Source organism: Solanum tuberosum, unplaced genomic scaffold, assembly GCF_000226075.1.
Source record: "Solanum tuberosum cultivar DM 1-3 516 R44 unplaced genomic scaffold, SolTub_3.0 scf00471, whole genome shotgun sequence".
In the NCBI taxonomy this organism is placed as follows: Eukaryota; Viridiplantae; Streptophyta; class Magnoliopsida; order Solanales; family Solanaceae; genus Solanum; species Solanum tuberosum.
Genome location: NW_006239389.1, coordinates 342,365 through 367,594, shown reverse-complemented (window position 1 = coordinate 367,594; position 25,230 = coordinate 342,365). Strand labels below are relative to the sequence as shown.

General features: G+C 36.2%; 1 protein-coding gene across 2 annotated transcripts; it reads left to right on the top strand.

Moving 5' to 3' along the window:
• The first annotated feature begins 3,846 nt into the window (after positions 1 to 3,846).
• LOC102585132 (MICOS complex subunit MIC60) lies at positions 3,847 to 23,154 on the top strand. 2 transcript variants are annotated; one of them, XM_006363889.2, is made up of 12 exons: positions 3,847 to 4,021; positions 4,272 to 4,335; positions 5,462 to 6,181; positions 6,275 to 6,364; positions 6,504 to 6,644; positions 6,826 to 6,903; positions 7,114 to 7,206; positions 7,284 to 7,403; positions 16,122 to 16,199; positions 19,659 to 19,838; positions 22,138 to 22,239; positions 22,347 to 23,154. In XM_006363889.2, the coding sequence occupies exons 1-12, from the start codon at positions 4,011 to 4,013 to the stop codon at positions 22,575 to 22,577; spliced, it is 1,908 nt and encodes a 635-aa protein (XP_006363951.1). In that variant the 5' UTR covers positions 3,847 to 4,010; the 3' UTR covers positions 22,578 to 23,154. The 2 variants fall into 2 exon arrangements, with proteins under 2 accessions (XP_006363951.1, XP_006363950.1); XM_006363888.2 differs by having other exon boundaries at positions 6,263 to 6,364.
• Positions 23,155 to 25,230: the final 2,076 nt, after the last annotated feature.

Here is a 25,230-nt window from a genome sequence, read left to right as displayed (position 1 = left end):
ATTAATTCAATACAACAAATTAAACATGATAAAGAAATAAATTCAACATAACTAATCCCAACATTACTAATGCATATTGCCGGATTATCCATGAATCAAGAAAAGAGAATTGAGAATTCTTTTCTAGCCTACATTAATTTGGTGTAAAGCCAAAAGTTCTTGATTGGTATTGCTCATACTTCAATTAAAATACTAAGTGAACTGTTCAATGTTCATCGCGTGGGTGGAGCTACTATAGTATTTATGGTTTCGACCGAACCCAAAAGTTTTTGCTTAAACAAAACACTCAATAAAATGTACAAGTATTTAATTGCAAATTCAGTAACTATAACCAACTATGAGTCAAGTGGCAAATTTAGAACCCATAAATCTTGGGTGCTTGAAATATGATATTATGAAAAATCGACTTTCTTACCATTTCGTAGAAAATTAGAACTGTTCAATGTTTACCTCGCATGATGCAAATGTTTGCTTTACATAACTTGCTTTGTCTGGTGAAACATCCACTGAAAGAATATAATAGAACTGTAATTACATAAACTTATTTCGCTATTTCATAAGCCTAAAGGCTTTTTCGCAATCAAAATATGACTATATGGAAGTTTAATTAATGAATCGATCAATTGTTTTTGTGCATGCAAACCTCAGTAACATATACACCAAAATTTAATTTTCTTTAACCCATCTAAGACATGTCATAGCAAGTGCCCTTCGGTATTGTAAAATCCACTTGTTACGCTAAGACAGTCTTAACATTGCAAGTACCTCTGAAAATCATGTTAGTATATGATGACAACCAGTGGAAGGATTAGTCAAGTTACTATGATACTGTCAGATCCATTTAGCGGAAGGCCATACTGTATGACGAGGGAAGAATGGATCTTTGTAATGGAGATTATAGATTCTTCTGGACCCCATGCCTTTCTGAGATCATGACTAACATATATCCAAAATCTCCATAGAAGAACATCAGTTGCAATGAGTCACAATTCTATGTCTTTCTTCTGAGTCCGTGGAATGTTATACAAGATAAGACCAATGAGAAGGACAACACTGCCTAGAAGGAAGAAAGGGCTCAAACTTGAACCTTGTGGGAGATATGGCTATGGCATGGAGATAAAATACATTGACAAAGGCACTACATAAGAAAAGAGGAAAAAGAATTTGGTCGGTCATAGGACTACATAAAAATCAAATGTAATTGACACCTCTAAGCACTGTGTGCATAGTGCCTGCAAGAGTGCGAGAGAGAACCTGATGACATCACAACAAGGGATAAAATTACAGCAGATGAAATCTTCATAAGATTGAGAATTGATATGTTGAAAGCAATATTTGTAAATATGTAAAGAAGAGGTATCATCGGTGCTCCATCACAACCTGACCAATAAAAGGTGTCATAAGGACAGTCAGACTCATCAATACATTACCTCGAGAAAAATACTTCTAACTTGATAATCATTTATTGACAAAAAAATAATAATAATCATGTCTTCACATCTATTATGGGAAAAGACAACTAAATTTTTGTTTGGATACTTAACTTCTGTGATGATTACATCTGAACTGTTGAAACTAATATTTGCTCGTGAAATGAACATTATACCAGCAATATATGGCCCCATTTGAGAAATTGCCAGAAAAAAGTGATTTCATTCTTGTTGAGATTTCCACTTATAAAGTACAACTATGGACCAAATCCTAAGAGACACTTACTAATTGAATTGCAACCAACAATAAGTTTTTAAAACCAGTTTCTATGCTTGGTTTTTATTATTCCAATACCCCAAGTTCTATGGACAGTATAATACGTAAGTAGAGCAACCTACTTACAATTAACGAGTACATATATTCATACTATCCAAAATATCTCCACCCTTTTTTCCGGTGGACGCAAATATATCCTTGAAACCTCTATGTGAATGACTGAGGAAAGCAGGAGCATATTGTAACTTCTAATTTCTTGCCAAAATATTCTAGGTTTAAGTCTTTTCGCCACCAGTTCCCCCGAAAATAAAATCAAGGTCCTCATCAAACTTGATCTCAGCAGGATTGCAGGAGCCATATTTGGGAAGAAATGGTGAGCTTTCTTATAATTGTGAATAAAAGATGCAGAATTTAAAAGAAAATATGTCAATTCTAGAAGATCATGACCTTCACCAACTCACTTTACAAATGCTGAAATGATGCACATTGACCTTTTATGCAAGCCACACACAAGTCCAAGAGAATAGAGATTGCACCTGAAACATTGTTTCCTATGTTGAAGAAGCAACCAGCACCGCTCTTAAGAAATGAAGGGAACTTAGAAAATGGTATGCCCTTCAAGTTCGAAAGAAAAGAGAGAAAAAGGAGAACAAACAGAACCTACAAATAAAACAGACATTACATATGCAACATTCAAAATACAGTGTTGCTGAACGGTAAACATGTCAACTCACTCTCTGAAAATGCAATTCCCTATTTTTTTATATACTCCCTTTTGTTTCAATTTGTTTGTTCTAATTGTACTTTCTTTTTTTTGGCCTGTTCTAAAAAGAATGTCTCTTTTCTAATTTGACAACTTTTTAATTTCAACATTCCACTTGACATGTTTAAGACCATAATATTAAAAGGTATTTTAGTAAATTATACATATTTGAAGTTTAAGACCACAAATTTCAAAAGTGTATTTACTTTCTTAAATTTCATGTCAAGTCAAAATTAAGATAAACAAATTTAAACGGAGGAAATATACACATATGTAATATAAATGTATATAAATAGCAATTCTCGACTAAACATCCATTGTCTATGGCGGTGCATATATTGGTTCACTTTGAATTTTCAAACCAATTCAAATTTGGATGATACAGTTTGAATTATACCCTTCGAATCTGGTTTGCAAATTCAATTATTACAATTATTATGATTTTCTTATTTTAATATGGTTGGATAAATTTACAAAATTGAATCGACCCAAAATACAAATTGTTAAAATATCACTAACTATAATTTCTTTGTTCTTTTCTATTTGTCATAGTTTCCTTTTTAAAAGTCAAATAATTTTGACTAACATTTTGAAATGTATCTTCCATCATATTGATTTGAAAAAAAATTGCAATTGAATATCTAAATTTTATTTTAGATATTGAATTAATATAATCTAATTTAACTTTTAAAAGTAGTCTAATCTAACTCTCGAAAAGTAATGGATTGTTGGGCGATGAACGTAGGATTTGTATGCTTGCACCTGTTGTCAAGCTCTCTTGTTTTGCCATTTATATTTTATTATTACGCTTGCAAGTTTATGATTTTTTTTGCTTTGTTAATGTCATGCAATTTTAAGATTTTTTGTTAGGTGTACTCTAGAAATTGAAATATAAATAGTTGCTTGTTTTAAGGTAATGAAAAATATTTTTGATAGTCTCAAATTAATAAGGGAAAAAGAATAAATATATCCCTGAACTATCGTAAATGGTATGCAGATACCCTCCGTCATACTTTTGAGACAGTGGTGTCCCTGCCGTCCAAAAACTAGAATATATATGCCCTTACTCTAACGGAAGACTAAATAGGGACATGTGGCGCAATCTTATTCGTCGATTCGATATTTAATAAATGTCGGGTTGGTGGATAAGATTATGACACGTGTATGTCCGTTAGTATAAATGGTATATTTGTTCTATTTTTTAGACGGCATGAGCACCAATGTCCCTAAAGTATGACGGAGGATATTTGCATACCATTTACGATAGTTCGGGAGTATATTTGTCCTTTTTCCCAATTAATAATGCAGTAAAAATCGAAATACAGAAGGTCAAATTAGTAATAATTTAATTTAAGAAAAATAAAAGGAAAAAAAGAAGTTTGGGATGCAGAAATAAAGAAAATCGGAGTGTAAAGAGAAGCAAATGAAATCGCCGTGCTGAAAGAACAAAAACTCTCCGCCATTGGCGCGAGCTTCATCTCAGACAAGCTACAAATCAACTCAAATTCAGTTTTTTTTGGCGCCAACCAATCCTCTCACCATGTTGCGAAGGTAACCCTAAACCAAAATCTCAATTTCTACAGTTATCGATATATAAATACTCTCATATTCCGTAGCTTTTGTTCATTCATTACGTTGTGATACATTGGATAGGTAGTTTGTCAATGTCGATTTTATTGTTGATTTTACTCTCTAGTATTAATTTCAATGAAAAGAATAGGGTTGAAATGAATTTTGTTGAATGAAAATTGAGTGTTTGAACTAATTTGAGATCTTCTACTATATTTTTTTTTCTTTGCAGGTCCATCCTGCGACTTTCGGCTGGTCAATCAATGAAAAGAATTCCAGTAGAGGTCACAACACAGGTACTTTTTAGAATATCGTCAAAATAGATAAACAAAAAACAGTAGGTGGGGAATCTTAGTAGCTTAGTTGGCTACCTGAACTCCCACGGGCGAGGGTTCGATACCCCATATTGTAATCCCCTCCCCTATTTCCCCTTCCCCAACCTCCAATTTTGAAAAAACAAAATACAAAAAAAGCATTAGGTGATTCTTTCCATGTCGTAGGCTTGGGGGACATTTGTTTATTGTGCCTTTTATGAAAAGAAGAAGAAAGAACCATTTTTATTAGCTATGACATGGACAAACTTGAATTTCTTGGGGGCGTCATGGTGGAGAAGTAAAAAGTGGAACTTTTCAGAAGTTTGGATGCTTTCGTGATTTTTGTGCTTCTGTTACATCAGTATCTTCATAAAGAAAGAGTAAATATGATTGTTGAAGAGAATAAAACAAGATCGTTTAACCATGAGGTTGTATGTTGCTCAGACTCTTCAAAAATGTCAACGGGTGCTTGTCGGATTCGCCAAAAGTAGTGTCCCGTTTGGAGAATCCAACACGGGTCCAACATCAAAAGTGAAGAGTTTGCGCAACTAAGATGAGGTTATGGGTTTTGTCATCAAAAAAATATGAGGTTATGGGTTTGAGACCCTAAGGAAGCAAAAGTGGGGAGGGCAGCTGTTTTTTAACAAGGAGATTGTTGTTGCTGCAAGTTTCAACACTCTGAGCGATGTGTTATCTTGGATCACTCGTGGGAAGGGGTTGTGGTAAAGTAGGTTTAGCTTACCATATCAAAAAAGAAAAGAAAGGAAGAGCAAGGATTGGAGAAACTCTTTTGATAAGTGTGATCAAAATGAGTTGGAGCATCGTTGTAAATTATGATGCATCAATGGAGGTAGAACAAATCTAATGCCATTGAACTGGAGAGAAATACGATGACTGGCATAACTGGACCCTTCCTGGCAATGCTCAGAATCTTTATTTTAAATCTTGACTATCATCTGCTTGTTTTTTCCCTTTTTACTTTTACCACAAGAAAAATAAAGGAAAAAAAAAACTTTCCTCGCATTTTCTTTGAATACTAGTGTTATGTCTTACAGTAACTAGCATTGAATTCTTGTTTACCGATTTGTTTTCCGGTATATGGTTTCAGGTACCTTCCTATCTTTTTTCCAGAAGAGAGTTCTCAGTCTCACCCAAACAAAATGGGCCACCACGGGGGCCAGGTTCAACTGGGAAGCCCGAAGAAACTGTGAGTCTCTTGCCGAGATTCATTATTGGATCTGTTGCTCTAAGTGCTGGATTTTTTGCTGCTTATCAAACTGGATATTTAGATAAGTATCTCATTAAAGAGCCCCATTCTAGCCCTGAATTAGCCAGGGAAGGAACTGACATTCAAGGTGTGAAGGAGCTAAAGGAAAGTAGTGAAGTTTCACAAGATAGTGAAACTTTAGGAAGACCAGATGCTGAGTCTAAATTTGTAGAGTCTGATAGTCTTGAGCAAACTGATGAGAGCATTGGAACTCGACAAGATCTCTCTGGATCAGAAGAGCCAAGAGCAACTGGAACAGAAAGTCAATTTCAGGTAAACGATTCATCAGAGATTACTGGTGGAGAAGTCAACTATACTGAAGTAAAAGAATTATCACCCAGCTCCCATCAGGAAAATGTTTCACCTGATGAAACAAGACTTACTTCTACTCAATCACCTGAGGACACTTTGGACATGAAGAGCCCAGAGGTATCTACTGATGCAGTGCAGTCTAAGGCAATTGAAATCACTCCAACTCCCACACAGGCTGATACACTTCAGAAGGAAAATGAGGCTAGTGCCATGTCTCCAGAGCATGTAACCAGTCGAGCCAAGATGGAGGTATAAACCAATTTGTGCTGACAACTTTATCTTGTGAGTTACAAATTTTGTCATGGTTCTCTGAACAGCTACTTTTTGAAGGATGCTCCTCAGCATGAGGAAAAACCTAGTTCCCTCCTTGATGAATACTATATAAGAAATGGAGGTGGAGCTACCCCTACAACCTCATCTGACAAGCAAATGGTATGTTCTCCTTCCTTATCCCAGCCCCCACCCCCTAAAAAAATGAAAGAATGAAAAGACAGAAGGATATGAGAGAGGGAAGGAAAGAGAGAGAATCTCCTAGTTGGTTTTCCTTAATCTTTGCATTATGAAACTGTAGGTTGTCGAAGATCTGGGTGATTCCTACATATCAAAGGATGGAAAATTGGTGCTTGATGTCTTACAGGTTATTCATGAAGCTGAGAGTAGACAAGCAGAGCTAGATGCTCGCTTATTTGCTGAAGAAAAGAAATATATGAAGGTGTGAGACCTGTAACAATTCTTTACAATTTTGAAAAGAAGACGTTATAGCATTATTGTGATACTTCACTCTTTAAGATTTGTGGTATTTCTTCCACATGATTTGATTTTAATTGTGTTGCTGCTTGTTGTCGTCGTTATTATTATTATTATTTTAAGATTTTTTTGCTCTCATGATTTAGGAGAGATATGAAAAGGAGCTGAAGGATGCCAGGGCCAGGGAACTTATGTATGCTGAACGAGAGGCCTTACTGGATAAGGTTGTAGCATGTTTGTTATTGGTTACCTATTTTACCCTCATATAGGCTGCTGCAGTGTATGATAACTCCAGTTCTTAAACTATTCATTGCGACATTTCACTTCTTTCTTAGGATCACATGCGTGGAGGGTCATCATAGTTGATGATTTATCATTGTCTTTCATTATCCTAATCTCTTTGTTGGACTGAATAATGATGAAAATTTCATTAGGAACTGAAAAAAGAAAGAGCAAAAGCCATTGCAGCTTTGAAATCACTTAAAGAAAAATTAGAAGAAGAACACAAGACGGAGCTTGAGGAAAAGGTACTATACTCTCTTAAGACCATAAAAAATATGCTATATTTTCTGTCCAGCAGACTTATGCCGATTCGTAATTGTAGGAAGCTGAAGCAGAACTGAAGTTGAAGAAAGCCCAGGAGTTGGGTAAAGCACAATTGGATGCAGCTATCGCAAGTGAGAAAGCATCTCAAATTGAAAAAATGGCTGAAGCCAATCTCCATGTAAAGCTTCCCAGTTATTAGTTTTCCACGTATAGAAGTTTCTTTTTTCATTTGATTTTACACCAATCTTTTAAATTATTATGCACATTCCTATTCAACTGTGTGTTAGAAACTGTCTCTGCCTTGAAACATCTATAGGATGATATTTTGGAACTACAGATAAGGGAATCAGATAATTTGCTATCCTAAATTTTGTTTAGACTACAGTTCCCTTTCTCAAAAATAAAAATCTGTTTAGACCAACACCTGCATCCTATTCTTTAGTAAATGGAAAATACTTACTCCAGCATGACTGCTCCATTAAAGTAGTGTTGGCAAGCGAAGGTCTTATTTTGATTCTATTTTGTTTGTGGGATGCAAGTACAATGTTTGTTTGACGTGCATTGGGAAATACCTGATGTAATTGACTGCAGTTTTTTCTTCATTTTTTCATGAGTTTATATTGTTGTATGTATGGCTTCAGTTCTTACTTTGTCTATGGCGTATGATATTAGATTTCACATACCTGTAAGTATAATAATGTCGAAGGAAACAGAAGATGCTTTGTATGAAGGGTGGGAGGACAGCCTTCACAATTTTTGGTGTAAACAAGTAGTTATAGACAGCACAGAAGATGTTTTGAATGCAATTGATTGGCTGTAATTAGATATATTAGGATTTTGTAAAGAGACAACCTTTGTGATGGGGGGCTACACTTTGTTATAGTATACCTGTGGATATATAGAAGTAAAGTTTACCATTCTCAGAAAAAATGATGGGTGGGAGGACAAATTACACTCTTTGTCATGTATTTTAGCATTGGACGTTTATGGATTGCTCAACCCTATGTTTCTTCTTTCTTTTGTCCCAAAAAGGAATCTTAATACTGTTACTTTTATCAAAAAAAAAAAGGAATCTTACTACTTGCCAAGAAGGTATATAGCAGGATTGTCCTATTGCCGAATTTCTGCTGAACATTCTATATCTTAATCTTATACAACAATAATAACAGTTACAGCCACAAATATCTCTTCTTTCTCTCCTAGGCACATATCCCTAGGTCTTTCTTAGAGGTCCCTTCTGGGCCTCTTTTACCCTTTTCCGGCTATATCCGATCACCTGAGCCCACTTTTCCTACCTTTTTGAACTCTCATGCATCTCTCCAGTTGCTCTGGCTCAATGGATAACAGACTTTATTTTAGATCTGGGGGGAAATCTTGTGACATTTCTATGTATTCATCAGATTCAGAATTAGCATTTAGGTTTGAACGGGTGGAGAATGCCAGGAATTCTATTAGGAGGTTAACTCTGAGTAAAGGAGCCTTACTCTGGCTTTGCAGAAGTATGAGGGATGCATCAGAAAACAGGGGGAAGAACATTAAATTGTGTAGATGCAGAGATCTCTCCACATAATATAGGAAAGCCTATTCCTTTTAAATCAAATAAACTGAAGGATAAAATAGATCCAAAAGAATTGGGCCCAGAACAAAAACAGAAGCTCTTCACAGAGCCTTTTGTCGAGCTCATTAGTATGTCAAATTCAGAAACATGCCGCTGTTCTAACTTCGTCGAATTCGAAGGTGAGGGAGAACTGGATGCGACAGGAGTAACAAGAATGGAAAAAAGGGAGAAAGAGCAGGACAATCAATTACAACCACGTGCAAGAATTCAGGAGGAAGGGGGATCAATAAGGGAGAACAATCCAACTCAAATTAATGGAGAAGGAGAGATGGATTTTTCAAATTCTCTCTTGGTTATGTACACAGAACCAGAACCTTTACGGGTTGACAATAGCACACATGAGGAAGACTTAGCTGCAAATGCCATGGAATGGGTCCAAGTGAACATGATAAAATTAGGTCAACAATTTGGTGTCGATTTTAAAGGATGCAAAAAGGAAGCGTATACCATGTTAGCTAAGCTAGACCAAAGGAGGGAAAAGGAGACTGGAAAAGGGGAGAAGATGAAGACAATAAAATCTAACAATGATGTCCCAAAAGAGGTGAGAAATCTGTTCTTTGATATGAATTTCAAAGACGGGGAACCAAGATCTAGTGGGAGGGAATTAGCTCTAACCAATCACTGAGAGTGAAAATAATCTCATGGAATGTGAGGGGGCTGAATGGGAGTGATAAAAGGGACACTGTTAGGAAACTAATACATCAGTGGGAGGCAGTTATTTATGTATTAGTTGAGACAAAGCTAAAGGGTAATATTGATGGATTAATACCGAACATATGGGAAAATATATGGATGGGAGAAGTTCATAAGGAGGCAATGGGGAGCAGTGGGGGGATTGCAATTTTGTGGGATAAAAGGGTATGGAAGGGGGAACTGGTGGAGATTGGCAGGCAAAGCTTAAAATTCACAGGGGTAAGTGAAGACTTCAGTTGGCACATAACTGCAGCATAAGCTGATTGTAGTAGAGAGATCAGAAAGGTGTTGTGGGAGGAATTGAAAGCCATCAGAAGAAGGTTTGTAGGACCATGGATAGTTTGCGGAGATTTTAATGTTACTAGATACGCATCAGAGAGAACAAACTGCCGCAGACTTAGTGGTGCTATGACAGATTTCTCCTCTTGTATTGAGGAGCTGGAGTTGATTGATCCTCCTTTATTTGGAGGATCTTATACTTGGAGAAGAGGGGACAATCATATGAGTGCTTCAAGAATTGATAGATTTATTCATTGTGCACTATGGGGTGAAAGCTTCATTCACATCAAACAAAATGTCCTACCAAAAATAACATCTGATCATAATCCTATTATGCTAACATGTGGTGGTTGGGAATGGAAAAAATCTTATTTTAAATTTGAATCTTGGTGGTTGGAGGTAAGGGATTCAAAGACAAGGTAAACTAATGGTGGGATTCTTTCAACATTGAAGGGAGAGCAGGATATATATTAGCTGAGAAAATGAAATTGTTAAAGGTAAAGATGAAAGAACTCGGCAGATATTGCTATCAATTTCAAGTAAAGCCCATGTTCTGGAACATTAAAGTAAATTTTTTTTGGGGAATTTACGTGAATATACCGTTAGCCAAACTTAATTGCCAGCAGACGGCAGTAGTCTAAATGTGCATGTTATAAATATATAAAATTTATATAGCGACTATTTTGTAAACCAGACCATCAAAGGTATTGGTGCTGTAATTTTCCCCAAGTTTTTTCCCTAGTTTCAAAGGCCTTTGTACACGATGCTTCGAACACAAATCGTGCAGCATCATGGTAGTGCATGTGTTGCACCTACAACTGACTAGATTATAAGCTAGTGCTGGTTTGACTCAAAAGAGTACAAAACTTGGCTGCCTATCTTGGCTCAACCAAAATTTGAGTGAACTAAATCTGATTAAAACTATTTTACCCTGCCCACATCTGAACCAGCCAATCTATTTGACACCCTAAGATGTCAATTTAAGCCATAAAAGTGTAAACAACAACTACTTAAGTTTAACAAGTTGGATTATGACCTATTCAATCCATTGGCGACCAACCCAATCTTGACTCAAACAAACTTTGATTATATGATAGGCACAGAGAGAGGACAGTTTAGACCATTGAGCAGAGATACATTTGAGGTCCTAGAACAAAACCTATAAATACATGATAGACACAGAGAAGTAACAACCTCTTCGGCTTTTGATCTTAGCACCTTTTGTTTCTCCTCTGTGACTTTCATTTGCGTCTCTAGGGCATGAACATACTCCAATCTTACTGATCTCGGGAAGAATTTGTCCTCGAAAATGAAGAAGCCTCTGATGCCAATGTGCCCATACTATGTGAAGGTGAGATTCCATGAGCAGGGGCCCGCCTATAAGGGGATACAGAATATCCAGATTTTTCTGCTGAATGTGGTTGCCTTGCAGATTCTGGTGATTCTGTTTCAGGAGCAGGAGTTCCTGAAGAATGTGGCTCCACAACCTGTTGACCCTGTGCATTATAAGATGTCAATCTCTAGTGCCAGAAGACGGTGTCAAAATCACATGCACACTAATTTATTTATATTATACCTATATCACAGAGACAGGTATTGATTGGGTGTAAAGTAGAGAAATTGCCGACAACCTACTTGGGAATGCCACTAGGGAGCAAACATAAAGCTTTGGGGATATGGGATGGAATTCTGGAAAAAGCAGAAAAAAAATTATCAAGATGGAAGGCTCAATATCTATCCTTGGGGGGTAGAGTGATCTTGATAAACTCTGTTTTAGATTCACTGCCTACTTATGTTATGTCGTTATTTCCAATTCCTCCAATAGTTATCAAAAAGCTGGACAGACTGAGAAGAAACTTCCTCTGGAAAAAAGGCAAAGAGGGAGAGGGCAAGGGTTCCCATTTAGTGAAATGGAACACTGTGATGCTAAGCAAAGAAAGAGGGGGACTGGGTATTAGAAATTTGAGAATCCAAAACAAGAGCCTTTTGATGAAGTGGTTGTGGAGATATACTAGTGAGGAAGGAACCCTATGGAAGGAGGTGATAGTGGCAAAGTATGGGAATTGAACCCATGGTGTACAGAGATAGTGTCAGAACCCTATGGATGGGGAGTATGGAGGTCAATCAGAGCTTTATGGAACTCTATGGAAGAAAATGTGTTTCTCAAAATTGGAAATGGCAACAAGATCAAGTTTTGGAGAGATGGATGGATTGATCAAATTCCTCTAAGTGAGTCATTCCCAGATCTTTTCTCAATCTGCAACAATCCTGAAGCCAGAGTATGTGAAAGCTGGACAACTCAAGGCTGGAACCTATCTTTCAGAAGGCTATTGAAGGACTGGGAAGTAGATAGAGTGGCTTCTTTCCTGGGAAAATTGGGGGGAACCAATCTAGTAACAAATGCACCAGATAGAGTTATTTGGAAGCACAACAAGGATGGGCAAATTCACAGTAAACAGCGCTTACAAGAAAGGCATACAAGTTGGGGTTAGAGGCTACCATCATCACTGGAAGAGCATTTAGAGAGGACTGATCCCCACCAAAGTGAAATGCTTCACTTGGTTAGTCATCAAAAGAGCCTGCTTAACTCAAGAAGTGCTGCAGAAGAAAGGAAAGCAACTAGTCCCTAGGTGTTTCCTGTGCAATTTGACTGGGGAAACAAACAATCACCTATTTTTACATTGCAAATTCACTGCACAGATCTGGGAGCTGTTTCTCAACATCACATGCTGTAGCTGGTCTATGCCAGAACACACCTCTGATCTTTTTAAATGTTGGATCAGAAGAGGGGGTAGCAAGACTCAAAAGAAGTGGTGGAAGCTAATACCATCATGCATATGGTGGTCAGTGTGGAAGGAAAGAAATGGGAGATGTTTTGAAGATAGATCTAATTCCATTCACAAAGTAAAATGGAATTGTTTGGTATCTTTACTTTTTTGGTGTAAACAGCTCTGTATAGAAGATGTAGATCAAATTATAGAACTAATATGGAGCTTGTAATTTTGGTTAGGGCTGTAAATTTTTGAAAAGGTGGCCAGCATGTCCTTAATGCTGAAGAATACAACTTTACCAATGTTAAAAATGAAATAAAATATTATTGTTCTCAAAAGTTAATAAGTATGGGAGGTTCCTTTCCGTTATTACAGTTAAGGGACACAACAGAGTTGTGATCATCATTCCAGAAAATTTATTTTAATGAGGGATGGGGGGTTGGTGGCTACAAAGATTGAGAAATTTATTACAGTGAAAACTAGCAGGAAACTAGCATCTTGCTGCATTTATTATGAATGGAAGTACAATAAACAACTATTAAAGGACACGGGCAACTTCAAAGATGTTCTTCATAAGAGCAAGTGGACTTTAAAGGAAGCTGAGGTTGCAGTTGTGAAGAACCAACTTTCTTTGAAATCTCAAGAGGGTGATACATATCTTCTGCGGAGATGTCTAGTTGGTCAATTCAATGGTGGGGATGAACTTATGACTCACAATGATGTGAGAAGATGGGCTCAACAAACCGAAAAAAGGGACTCAGAATATTCAAGTGTATGACATGAATGGCTTTAGTTACTCTTCGAGTTCCAATCAAGGAAAGCAGCTGAACACATTCTTATGGGCGACTAGAGGAGATATGCGGTCAACTTAACACTCGGTTCGTGGTCTCCGATGAAGGGTTCCTTTCCGATCCAAACCAAGTTTGATTGGTTTTGGATCAGAGTAAATGTTCTTCCTCTACCCCTCTGGTCCATGGGAGTCGTGAAAGAGATAGGTGATAGATGTTGAGTTGGTTGGAAAATGAAGAAGAAATAGAACTTAAGAACCCCCTGCTATGGGCTCGCGTTCGGATTAAGGGTCCGAGGGAGACAATACCGCTGACCAATTGATGTCGATGATGGGAATTTAATCTTCTCTCTGCTGATATGGGTAGACTCGTCGGTGATTTACAAGAAAAAAAAGTTAGTTACTAACCCTAGACAGGCGACTATAGCTAGTAAAGGAGAAACAAAAGTAGCTCTGGGTTGTGGAAGTATGAGAAGACTTTCATGAAAAGATAAAGAGGTTGTAGGTCTTTACGCAATAGATTTTGTGGGGCCTGACACGCAGCAAGTGGCGCCAGTGCAATGCTGAATGTTTGAATTTGAATTTAAAAGAGTGTGGGCCCAACCCAATTCTTTTAAATTCCTCTTTGCTCGCAGACATGGACCAACCATAAATTCCTTTTTGGCCTATTCATTTAACCCCCTTAGAACCATTTATTGAGCTCCTAAATATAATCCAAGGTCCATCTATTTTACCATTTGAATTCACATGGATCCTAGGAGATTTGGGGACTTTCATGAAGAAGATGGAGGAGACTCCAAAACATGACTTTATCCTCGAAAACGATCTAGTGTTGGGAGATAAATCATTGCAGAATTCTCTTTCTCTATCACCAGGGAGGATTGCGATCATGCTCTGTAATAAGAAAGGATGCTGAGGAGACTCTAGAATATTCTCATGATCGACGACTCAAATTGTAAATCGACGACTCAAATTGTGAAGGTCTCATTAGGGAGAATACTACTCTATAGGTAAACTTTAACGTGATCGAACTTAGCCAGAAGTTTGGAGCAGCTATCAAGGGTTGCGAAAATGAGGCCTTCCTTTTCTCGAAGGTAGATCAGAATAGAGCAAAGGGAGCACAGTTGTACCAACACAGTTAATACTCCAAAGGAGCTCAAGAACTTGTTCTTTGACATTGATATGAAGTTCAAAGAAGGTGAACCTAGGAGAAGTGGGAGGATTTTGCCTTTGAATATCCAATGAAAGTCAAGATTGTAGCCTGGAATGCTAGGGGGCTTAATGGTATGTGGGAATGAATGATGGGCTTTCTCAGGGTGAAATGGTGGGTCTTTTAACCTTCTCAAAAAAAAAAAGGTGGGTCTTTTAACTTGTCTTTCCATGAAGCAGTGGTAAGATCTGCCTTCATTCTACCCTCCCAGACCCCACTTGTGGAATTTCACGGGGTATGTTGTTGTTCTTGATTGGGAGATGTGTTGAAAGGATCATTAAATTTCCTAATTTTGCATTTGGCAAGAATATGGGCATTATTTGCTTTGGTCTCTGGTTGATTTTGATTTTTTTTTAACTGCCACAACACCATTCATCTTCAAAATATGGTCTTGCCTAACTCTAGAGTTCTTGTTGTTGGTTATTGTGGTCTCCACAGGACTGTATACACTTTCATACCATCCTCCATCATCAATAACTTCTCGAATGATCACCGATAATTTCGTATCACCCACCCATGCCTCAATTTGAACATACCTACCAACCACAACTGTTAAAAATTCTGATACACTCGGTATAGGTAGGCCTCTATTTTCCTACGGTATCTCTGGCAAAGATTCCCCTCTTCCGGTGAAGCCTTTTTCAAAGCACTCATGCCCATCACAAGTTGTTTTTGCCAGTTTTGATTTTGCTAATGAGCCTTCTATTGCCCTCGTAAAGTAAGTAAAACCATCTTGCTCTTTCTTTCCTAATGTTAATTAATTTAAGAGACTTATCTCCGGTTGAGACCGGCTGAGAAATAGGCTCTTCCCTCCATAGTGGAGAAGTGAAACTCACCAGAAACAGGACAATTCTAACCAGAAAAGATGTTCTTTTAAAATTGGCTAATTTCCCAAAATTGAGTTCCCAAGAGAAAAAGGAGCTTGTTTGGGATAGGTGGAAGCTCACTGAGGATATCTTATGCAAAAGGGTTTGTAATCTAGAAATATCCTCCTTGTAGACAACGAAATTCGTCGTACCAAAAGTCGAGAACTTAAAGTAATGTAGCCTTTTCCTAAATCACTCAGGATTCTCACATAAAATGCACATAAGAATGCAACTTTCAATATTTACCACAACAAACATATAGAAAATCGCACTGCAGCTAAATTCTTAATAGATTTACCACTTTTTAGCAAAGAATTTCTGAGCAACTGACTTAGAAAACAGGCAATAGTTTAATACCCAAAACCAAATTTTGCATCCAGGAAAAAACTAACCATCACTTTGGTAGGTATCCTCCTACAGTACAGTCACTCCAGCAACATTCCTCTTTTCCAAACATTTTTTTTCCCAATTCTGTGTGTTATATCTTCATATATACCATTCTTTTGGAGCATAACCTAGATATCTTTTTGTGCTAGCTAAATTTGCAGTTCATATATTCTTCTACTTATCTTAAAACACTACTCTCTAGAGTGTTTCTTCATAGCTCAGTTGTTTAAGTGTTTGGCATTTTCTATGGTTGATGATTTTATTTGAGTTCTTGTTGTTTTACAGATAAATGCTCTGTGCATGGCATTTTATGCACGATCTGAAGAGGTTCGCCAGACTCATTCTGTTCACAAGCTTGCTCTGGTAACTATGCTTCTGCTGTACTTCTCTTTTTATTTTTCTATTCTCCTTCCTTTTTGAAAGAACTTCTTTATTTTAAGGGTGGGTGTGAGACAATGTATACATAAATTCTTCCATTCTGAAGAATCTCACCATCAGGGATGATACCAATCTTTAGTCCAGAGTATTGTTGAACTACTAACAGAATATTATCACATATGGTTGCTATATAGCCTTCTGCACATTGTTAGTGTGTATGCTTGCTATATTTGCTTCTCCACATATATGATGCTACTGCAAAACGACGTATATATAGTCCTTTCTTTATGTATATGACCGCCCTGCTAGAATTTGGGAACATCTGATATCATGTCCAAAAGGTCTAAACCAGTGTTGTGAAAGGCGCTCGCCTTTTGCCAAAGGCGATAAGGCGAGGTGAGGCCCTCACACCTTTTCACAGTGTGGCGAGGCGAAGTTAGATAGGCGACGTAAGGCGCCAATATGGTGATGGTGAGGCGAGGCGAGGCGGCTTTTTTTTTTTTTAAAAAAAAGGTCTGACTTAATAATATTAGTCAAAATTAGGGTTTTTTGCAAACTTTCATCATATCGCCAGTCGCGTCTTCTTCTCCTTCGCGTGAGTCGCGTCAGGTATGACCTCTTTTTTTTCTTCTTCTTTTCAGTTTTTCTCGACTTCTTCTTCTTCAGTCAGTTCTCTTCTTCTTCTTCTTTTCTTCTCTTCAGTTCTCTTCTTCTTTCTTTTCTTCTTTTCTTCTCTTCAGTTTCTTGTTGCTCTGTTTTTGTTGCAGTTGCTCACTGCTGAGTGCTGACTCTGTTTTTGTTGTTCACTGTCGCTGCTGACTGCTCACGCCTCAGTGCTGTCTATATTTAAAAATAAAATAAATTAAAGTTCTAGACTTTTAGTATCTACTATTAGTTTTTGAATTGAAATATTTGCTTTAATATGTTATTGCTATTGAGATTTTGGATATTTATATATGCAATTAAATATTTTTAATTTTTGGTATTAATTGGCGCCTCAATTCAAAAAGGCGAGTGCCTCGCCTCGCCGCGAGACGAGGTAGGCCCTTGTCGCCTTTCGCCGTCCAAAACACTGGTCTAAACCAAACTTTTAAATTCAATTGGAATTTCCAGACAATCAATTTCGGCTCAACTACAAACACCATGAAGAGTTGAAAACCATAAATCAACCATTCTAATTGTTAATAACCTCCATTCCATCCTTTTCTCCGCTGATGTTTAGTTCACTTCTGTTTACTAAACATTGCATAATGGAGGTGGGTGCTACTGAACTCGCTTTAGCCATGCCCTAGTAAGGAGATTTATTAAACGCGCTAATATCCGTCTAATGACACCTTCTAGTATAACAACCACTGCTTTTTAACATTTCATCTTCACTCTCTGTTTTCCTTAAATTTGGTGGTGATCTGATTGTTTTTGTTTTCAGTCCTTTGTCTTTTAATGTTCAAAGAAGGCAAAATTGCGGACCTGTGTGCATGTGTGTGTGTGTGTGAGAGAGAGAGAGAGAGAGTGAGAGAGAGGGAGAATCTCCTTCTTGAATGTGATAAGTTATAACTATAAGCCTTTTTTCCCCTCCTAACACATAAAAGGGAAAGTTGCACAATTTGGTAACATGTCTAAATAGATCCCCTTTTCCAACCAAAAATGGTGTTGAATATCATTTTGAAACTCGCAGTTTCCGCAAACTCTGCCAAAATTTTCTCAACAGTAACCATCTTCCCTTCCTAATGACCAGCTAACGGCCACATTAGTTGGTAAACCCAATGTACAACCATCGTTGCCATTTTTCTGTTTTCCTGAAATACCATCAACACATCCAAAATAATTTGGCTAACAGCTGCTACTTCTCTGTGAAATATGATCTTGAATGCTGTTTGGAACAATTGCAGCTTTCCTAAATCTACGCTAAATAATTTCTAATGTAACCATCTCACTTGTTTCTGGTAAGACCATCTCCAATCCAACACCAAATTTTACACCAAATCCTAAATTTGGTGTAAAATTTGTTGTTTTAAGCTCCAACCCACACCAATTTTAACACCAAATTTGGTGTGTGAATAGTGTTACACCAAATTTGGTGTAAAGTGATTCATCACACTTATACAAACTTTTAATTAAACATTATATAAATTGTATGTTTTAATTAAATCTCTTGTATATTTAATTATTTTTTATGTAATATTTTTATAATATTAATTTTAGATATAAAATTTAGCTTTTTTATAAATTAAAAATTAAAAAATGCAAACATATAAATTTTTAAACAAATAATACAATGTACTTAAAAATAGCCGAAAATAATAAACATTCAACAAAGTAGTAATTGACATACATCAAAATTGAAATATAAAATACATAGTAATTTTAAAAAGTACAACAAAACATAATAGTTTAAAAAAATTACAACAATAACTTAATAATCTGACAGATTCTTTCCGGATCCATCAATACTATTAAAATATGAATTGTATGGGGTATAATAAAGTATACATCAATACTTTATTTAATTGTATTTCATTAATGATTTCACTTTTATTTGTATTATCCATTATTATGTATAATGTATAATATTTGCTAGCAATTTATATTATTTAAAAAATTATGGTACAAAATAATTTTATATTAAACGATTATAAAAGGAAATAATATGAATTATATATGGTGAATGTTTTAGAAAGAATTTGTTTAATGAAATAAGAAATAATAATATAATAATGAAGAGAGAGAAAAATATTCCTTTTTGGTGTAATATTTGGTGCAGTGGGTTGGAGTTGATTACACCAAAAATAGTGTTGTCACCAAATTTGGTGTTTGGGTTGGAGTCTTGGAGATGCCCTAATCACCATTCCAGTAACACCATTTTTCATTTATGTTATTGCTAAATAACTTCTGAAACTCAAGTTTAGAACTCTTCCTATAGCTCAAGTCTTAGCTCTCTCATGTTCTAATCAGGAAAAAATGGCCGTTGGCTTTCATGCTTCATGAAGTCTACATCTTCCCAAAGATTATGTATATTAAGAGAAAATAACTTTTAAAAAAAATTGTATAATAAGAGAAAGAAATTCATACTGTAATTTAACAAGGTGATATCTTACTCATTCTGAAGTTGGAAGTTAAAAACCATACTGTCAATAAAGGCTATTAACTTTTAGAACATAAATAAATTATCCATTTAAAATAGAAGTAATGTAATGCATCCAACCAAAAGAATAGCACAGTGGTTGTTGCTGAGGAAGAAGTAAGAACAGGAGTGATCTGATACTGATTTGTTCTTTGTTTGTTAAGCTGTAAAACCAGTTATTTTTCCATAATTGTACTCCCAGGCAAGGGTATTAGAAGGGAATGATTGGGTACAAACAATGCTAACCTACCGGCTATTAGCTAAAACCTGTGTCAAGTGTTTAAGCTCTACTGATGGGATCCTTTGATTGTTCATTGTTGCAGGGGGTGCTTGCTCTGGAAGATGCATTGTCCAGAGGGTTACCAATTCAAAAAGAAATAGAAGTTCTTCACACTTCTCTTGAAGGGATAGATAACAACTCACTGCTGGATTTGGTTCTATCTTCTCTTCCAGAAGAAACACAGAGATATGGTGCAGATACTGTATTACAACTGAATCATAAGGCAAGCATCTGAAACACTGTAGAATTATGCTTTGTACTGTGATTTAGGGCTGAACATTTCCTTTGCTTATAGATCAGTTTCTTGCTAGCTGTTTGTGACCTATGTTTTACCCCTATTATAAAGCCTAGATGGGATATCCACTTAGTAACTTCTCTCTCCTTCACAAAAGAAAACGAAAAGGGATATTTATCTCCTTTTTTCTTTAGTCTTTCCACGTGATGCATTGTTTCCTTTTCACTATGCTCTTACTACTACAGCTGGAGAAATCTTCATTTCCCCGCTGCATTCATTTGTCTTCTGAATTTCATGCCAAGTTCAAAAAGAAGAACCTGATACTGTAACTCTCTCTCCATATTGGTGAAAAAGAAATCCTTAGAAATGGAATGGTAGAGGAGGTGATACATTGATAAAGCAATGATCCTGATTGCAAAGGAACAGGATAATTTAGTTTACAGTTTTTAAGTAGTGATGCTTTTTCTTCATTTATCTTTATTTGAAGTGTTCGAAGAGCCGTAACTCTGGTTCTTTTTGTTGTCCATCCAAAGATTAGTGTTATCCTGAGAACAACTGTCAGGAAGACCTAATCTAATTTGGGACCTCCAAGTTATATTTATGTTAATTTTCTTCAGTTTCCAAGATTTAGAACTCCATGTAGGACCTGCACTAGTATGAACCTCTAGGAAGTTTCAATATGGAACTCCATGGACGAGACTGTATTGAAGTTTTTGGTTAACTTCAATTCATTTCTAAAATATTCCAAGGATTGGATCTTAGACGTTGAATTTTTTCAATACCAAATATATGGGTGATAGAGCTATGACAAAAATTTGCAACCAGTTTAGATCTGATAATTGTTTTGAAGGTGCCATGATTGGGTGTTGAGAATTATAATGCAAAGAGAACGAGTAAGGGCCACAAAAAAACTAACATTCTGGATAGGGGCCGAATTTGATGTCACACTGTCCTCGGGGTGCAAGACTGACAAGACAGACTGATGGTTCATAGAGTTGAATCATTTGAGAGGTACATGCCTTGCACAAATTTCTGGTTTGGGTCTATCTTGGTTCATCTTTGTGGTGATTGTGAAAAGTGTGGGTTTGTAATTTGGTGTAGGATCACTAATGTTTAAGCTCTAAGGTTTGGTTTGATCCTTTATTGCCATCTGCAATACACATGCACTTCCTTGAGCTCGCAGAAAGGATAACTGCTACTCTGCTAAGGGATCCCATTGGTTGCCTTGCTAGGTCCTGTTACTCTCATAGTCTGAACAAAAAAAGAACGGTAAGTAATGTCCACCTGGGCTCTAAAGCTTTTAAGCAACCCTGTTGGAGCTGATTCCATACATGTTGTGGGTGAAGATTCCTCTAGTTTCTCATGTGATTATCCAGTCTTCAATTTCCTTGGCAACATAGAGAGGAAGGCCTTCTCATTGTCAGTATTTGGAAACATTAAAAGTCTGCCTACTTGCACATCAAGTATGCATTGAGTGTCTATAAAAGCCGAGTTTAACCTTCTGAGGCACAAATGCATGATGTAGACGTAATGATATGCTCAGTCCATTAGGTACTTCATGTCTGGCCTTAGACTGCTTCACTACAGTATATTTATTGTTGTCCTTCATGGTATATCAAAGTTTGAATCAGTTTATGCTTAAAGAATTCAAATCCTTACACTAGAATCATTGGACCATTGTGTAAGATCCATTTCTCTGGAAGAAAGACTATTTGTCACAGTGGGATTCCACATGGTTTGTTATCAAATTTAAATCTAAAAAATTTCCCCAATTTTTGAGAAAGCAGATGCTCTGCTATAAAAGAATTTCTAGTAATTTTAACTTTTAATTTCAAATTTGCTATGTTCCCTTTTCTACATTTAATATTTTTGGGTAAACTCAATGGCTCTTTTTCTGGTTCCTTATTTCCTGACCTGGTTGAATCGTCACTACCAGACAATTTGTAAGACTGATAGAAGAGTTTGGTAAAGTTACCAGATTCAAAAAAAAAAAAAAGTTAGAAGATTTGGTCACTGTTTAAATTATCCCAGTATTTAATTTGCTTCTCTTGCGATCAAATCTGTCAACAGTACTCTTTCCTTATAAATTGCGTGATTTCTGCTGCTAGGTATCTGAATTTGTTTTTTCTTTTATTCCTTCTGCCTAAAGTCTTTAGTCTTGTGTGTCTGTTGAGAGCAGGATTTCTTATTGGAATTTGTAGCTCTTACATTGAAGCCTGCATATCTGATGCTTGTACCTGAGCAAAATCTGGATGGTTCTGTTTCTAATTACTTCTCATTTTAACAGTTCGATACATTAAAGGGGACACTTCGGCACTTTAGCCTGATTCCTCCAGGTGGTGGTGGGATATTGACACATTCTTTGGCTAGTGTTGCATCCTGGTTAAAGGTTTCTTTGCATTTACCCTTCTTTGAGTTAAACTATCTGATTATTGAAGTAAAGTTTACTGAATTCATATTTCTTCCCCATAAGATAATTTTGTGTACTGATGTCAGATTAGGGAGGCTGGCCAGTCTGGTGATGGAATTGAATCCCTCATAAATAAAGTTGAGAGTTTCTTGGCTCAGGGAAAACTATCAGAAGCCGCTGATGCCCTTGAGAAGGGTTTAAAGGACACTCACGCGGCAGCAGTTGTTGATGATTGGGTTAAGCGTGCTAGGAACAGAGCTATAACCGAGCAAGCACTAACCTTGCTGCAATCTTATGCCACCACTATTAGCACTTGAAACAGTGATCCATTATAGCAATCAAACGTCCAGTTTATCTGCTGCCTACAAAAATCACTCAAGAATGGCTTTTTGGTGATTTAACATGACATTTTCAATGCTTGCAACACTATCCCTTTTTTCATCTTGTTGCAATCCAAGTAGTTATGCCTTTCTTGATCCGGGAATAATTTCCATTGATAGATACATCACTATCGAGCAGGTTTGTTGTACAACGGGTTGCTTCTGTTATTATTTCTTTCAGGTCAACCATGAAAAGGACTCCAAGCTGGAGTATCCATTGCATTTTCTACTTTCCATGAACTAATCTTATTTGCTGTTGTTACCCTGTTTAACATGTATAATAAAGGCAGCTCAGATGACTGGATAACTTCTTTGGTTAGTTTCCTAAATGAAATAAACTTGAAAGAGCTCAGCCAAACATAAGGTTTTCGTCTGATCGAGGGGATAAGTAGACATAATTCACCTTGAAACAGTTGAGGTTGAAATTTCTCTGGAAACTTTGATTTATGTATATCTTAACAATTATAGTTGAATTCATTATGGGATATGATCAAGAAATTGAAGTTTCTTTGGATACAGACGAGTCTAAAACGATCGAGTTAAAAAGCAAAATGCTTCTTGTGCAAGTGTCCAGTGTTTGTTCTTTCCTACTGTTCAGCCAAAATTTAGAAAAGAGACCAAGTTATTCTCCTACGTGTAATTTTTTATCAATAGAGTGCAATAACACAAAATTAATTATAAGAGTGATAACCATATGATTTGTGATCAAGACATATTACTAATCTAGGGTTCATTCACCAAACTCCAATAAAGTCATACAGTTATATATATATATATATATAGAGAGAGAGAGAGAGAGAGAGAGAGAGAGAGAGAGAGAGAATGTTTACACTTTTTCAAGTGATAACTACACTATGAAAGTATAATTAGTAAAAATGAGCAAAAGTCATGGTCGATATGTCTCTCTCAATATGTATGGTGTTAGTTTGTGCATCGTGATCATGAAAAAAATAAAAGAAAAAGCATTTGATATAAAATATTATAGCTAGTGTGGGTATTCACTACTCTAGTAATTAACTCTAACACCTCTACAACCTTTCCCACGATCTTTCTCCATAACTAATTATTTGAACTTTTACCTTAGCAGTGAGACTTTGATTTTCTCCACCTAGTAATCCCCTCTCGTGTTTCTCCTTCCCCGGCTCCTATTTTTTTTTAAAAAAATTGAACATTTGACGTAAACATTCGGTGTGCTTCAATATTTATCTATAGAGAAATTATCCAAATGGATTTATTAATTAATCCCTTCCTAACTCAATTTCGTGCACCCAAAAACAAAATAACCTCTCATTAATTTGTCATCTATCCCTCTTAAGATTATTATACTTTGTAATTGATTAGTGTCCCTTTTTTCCCAACTAATTTCCTAACATTAAATACAATTTGGTTAAGGCCTTTACACGCCCACGACTTTTAACCTCTTTTTTTTCCACCCGATATCAGATATCAACATTTAAATTGGATTAGACGCAAATTCGCGTATTGTAGGCACCTACATTGGGGTTCGGTTAAGATGTGGGTTTGCGTATTGCAAGACCATTTTTAGAGGCGGCTTTTCATTCTTAGAAGTGCGAACCCAAGATCTCCAGTTAAGATTTGGGGAATTTCAACCATCCTACCACAACTCATATCGGTTAACTTTTGCATATATTAATACATATTAGTTAAGTCCTTCGGTTGTTAGCTTTGATTATCGATTAGGTTAAGTTGGATACTCGTTTCAAGCCACTAAGACAAGCTAACTAATTTTTCTTCTTCTTATATAAATAAATACAAGTTAGTTTGATGTCTTTATTATTTTTCTAACTACTTGAAATATTTAAAAGAAAGAAAACAGATTATGTTTTATCACTGTTTAGTTATCCAATATGATAGTTAGTTACAAACTTTCCCTTTAAACTAATAAATCCATTTTTAACGAGGAGTTATCTTTCTTTGTCTATGTCTTTTTTTTTGGTTTCTAACTCGGCGCTTGGAGCCCGCATTAGAGTCTCGATTAAATTCGGATCATGCACTACAAGACCCATTTCAATTTTTTATTCAATTCAAAATTCAAATTGAAATATGATACTTTTGTGATATCTGATAATTCCTTATCGGAAACATAAGTCACGCTTCATAATTAGAAAAACGAGCACCATCCTTTATTTTTAATAGATGATGAAAAAAGAGTCAATGCAGAATGATTTTTTTTTCTCTTTTCCTTCCTTATGATAAGATATTAGTTGGAAGTACCTAGGCTCTTAGTTTACATGGCGAGGTTAAAAATTCCTCGTTAGTAACGGTGAGCGAGAGCAGATTGGGGGTTTGAAGGACAACAAACACAACTTCTTAGCAAATCACAAAAAGTGCTCATTTTATGAGGACAAAAGTAAAATTTTATGACAAACTTTTTATGAATCTTATTTCCATCCGTTATATTTTTGTTTAAAAAATATCTTTATTATTACGTTTTTTACTTAAAAATACTCTTTTGCTAACAAAATAACTCAAAAATATCCAATGAGAATCAGCCCCCTTTGGTCATGATTCTCACGTGTAATGTAGTCAATCTTGGGCTTGATTTTCAACCCTTCTAATCATGCAAATC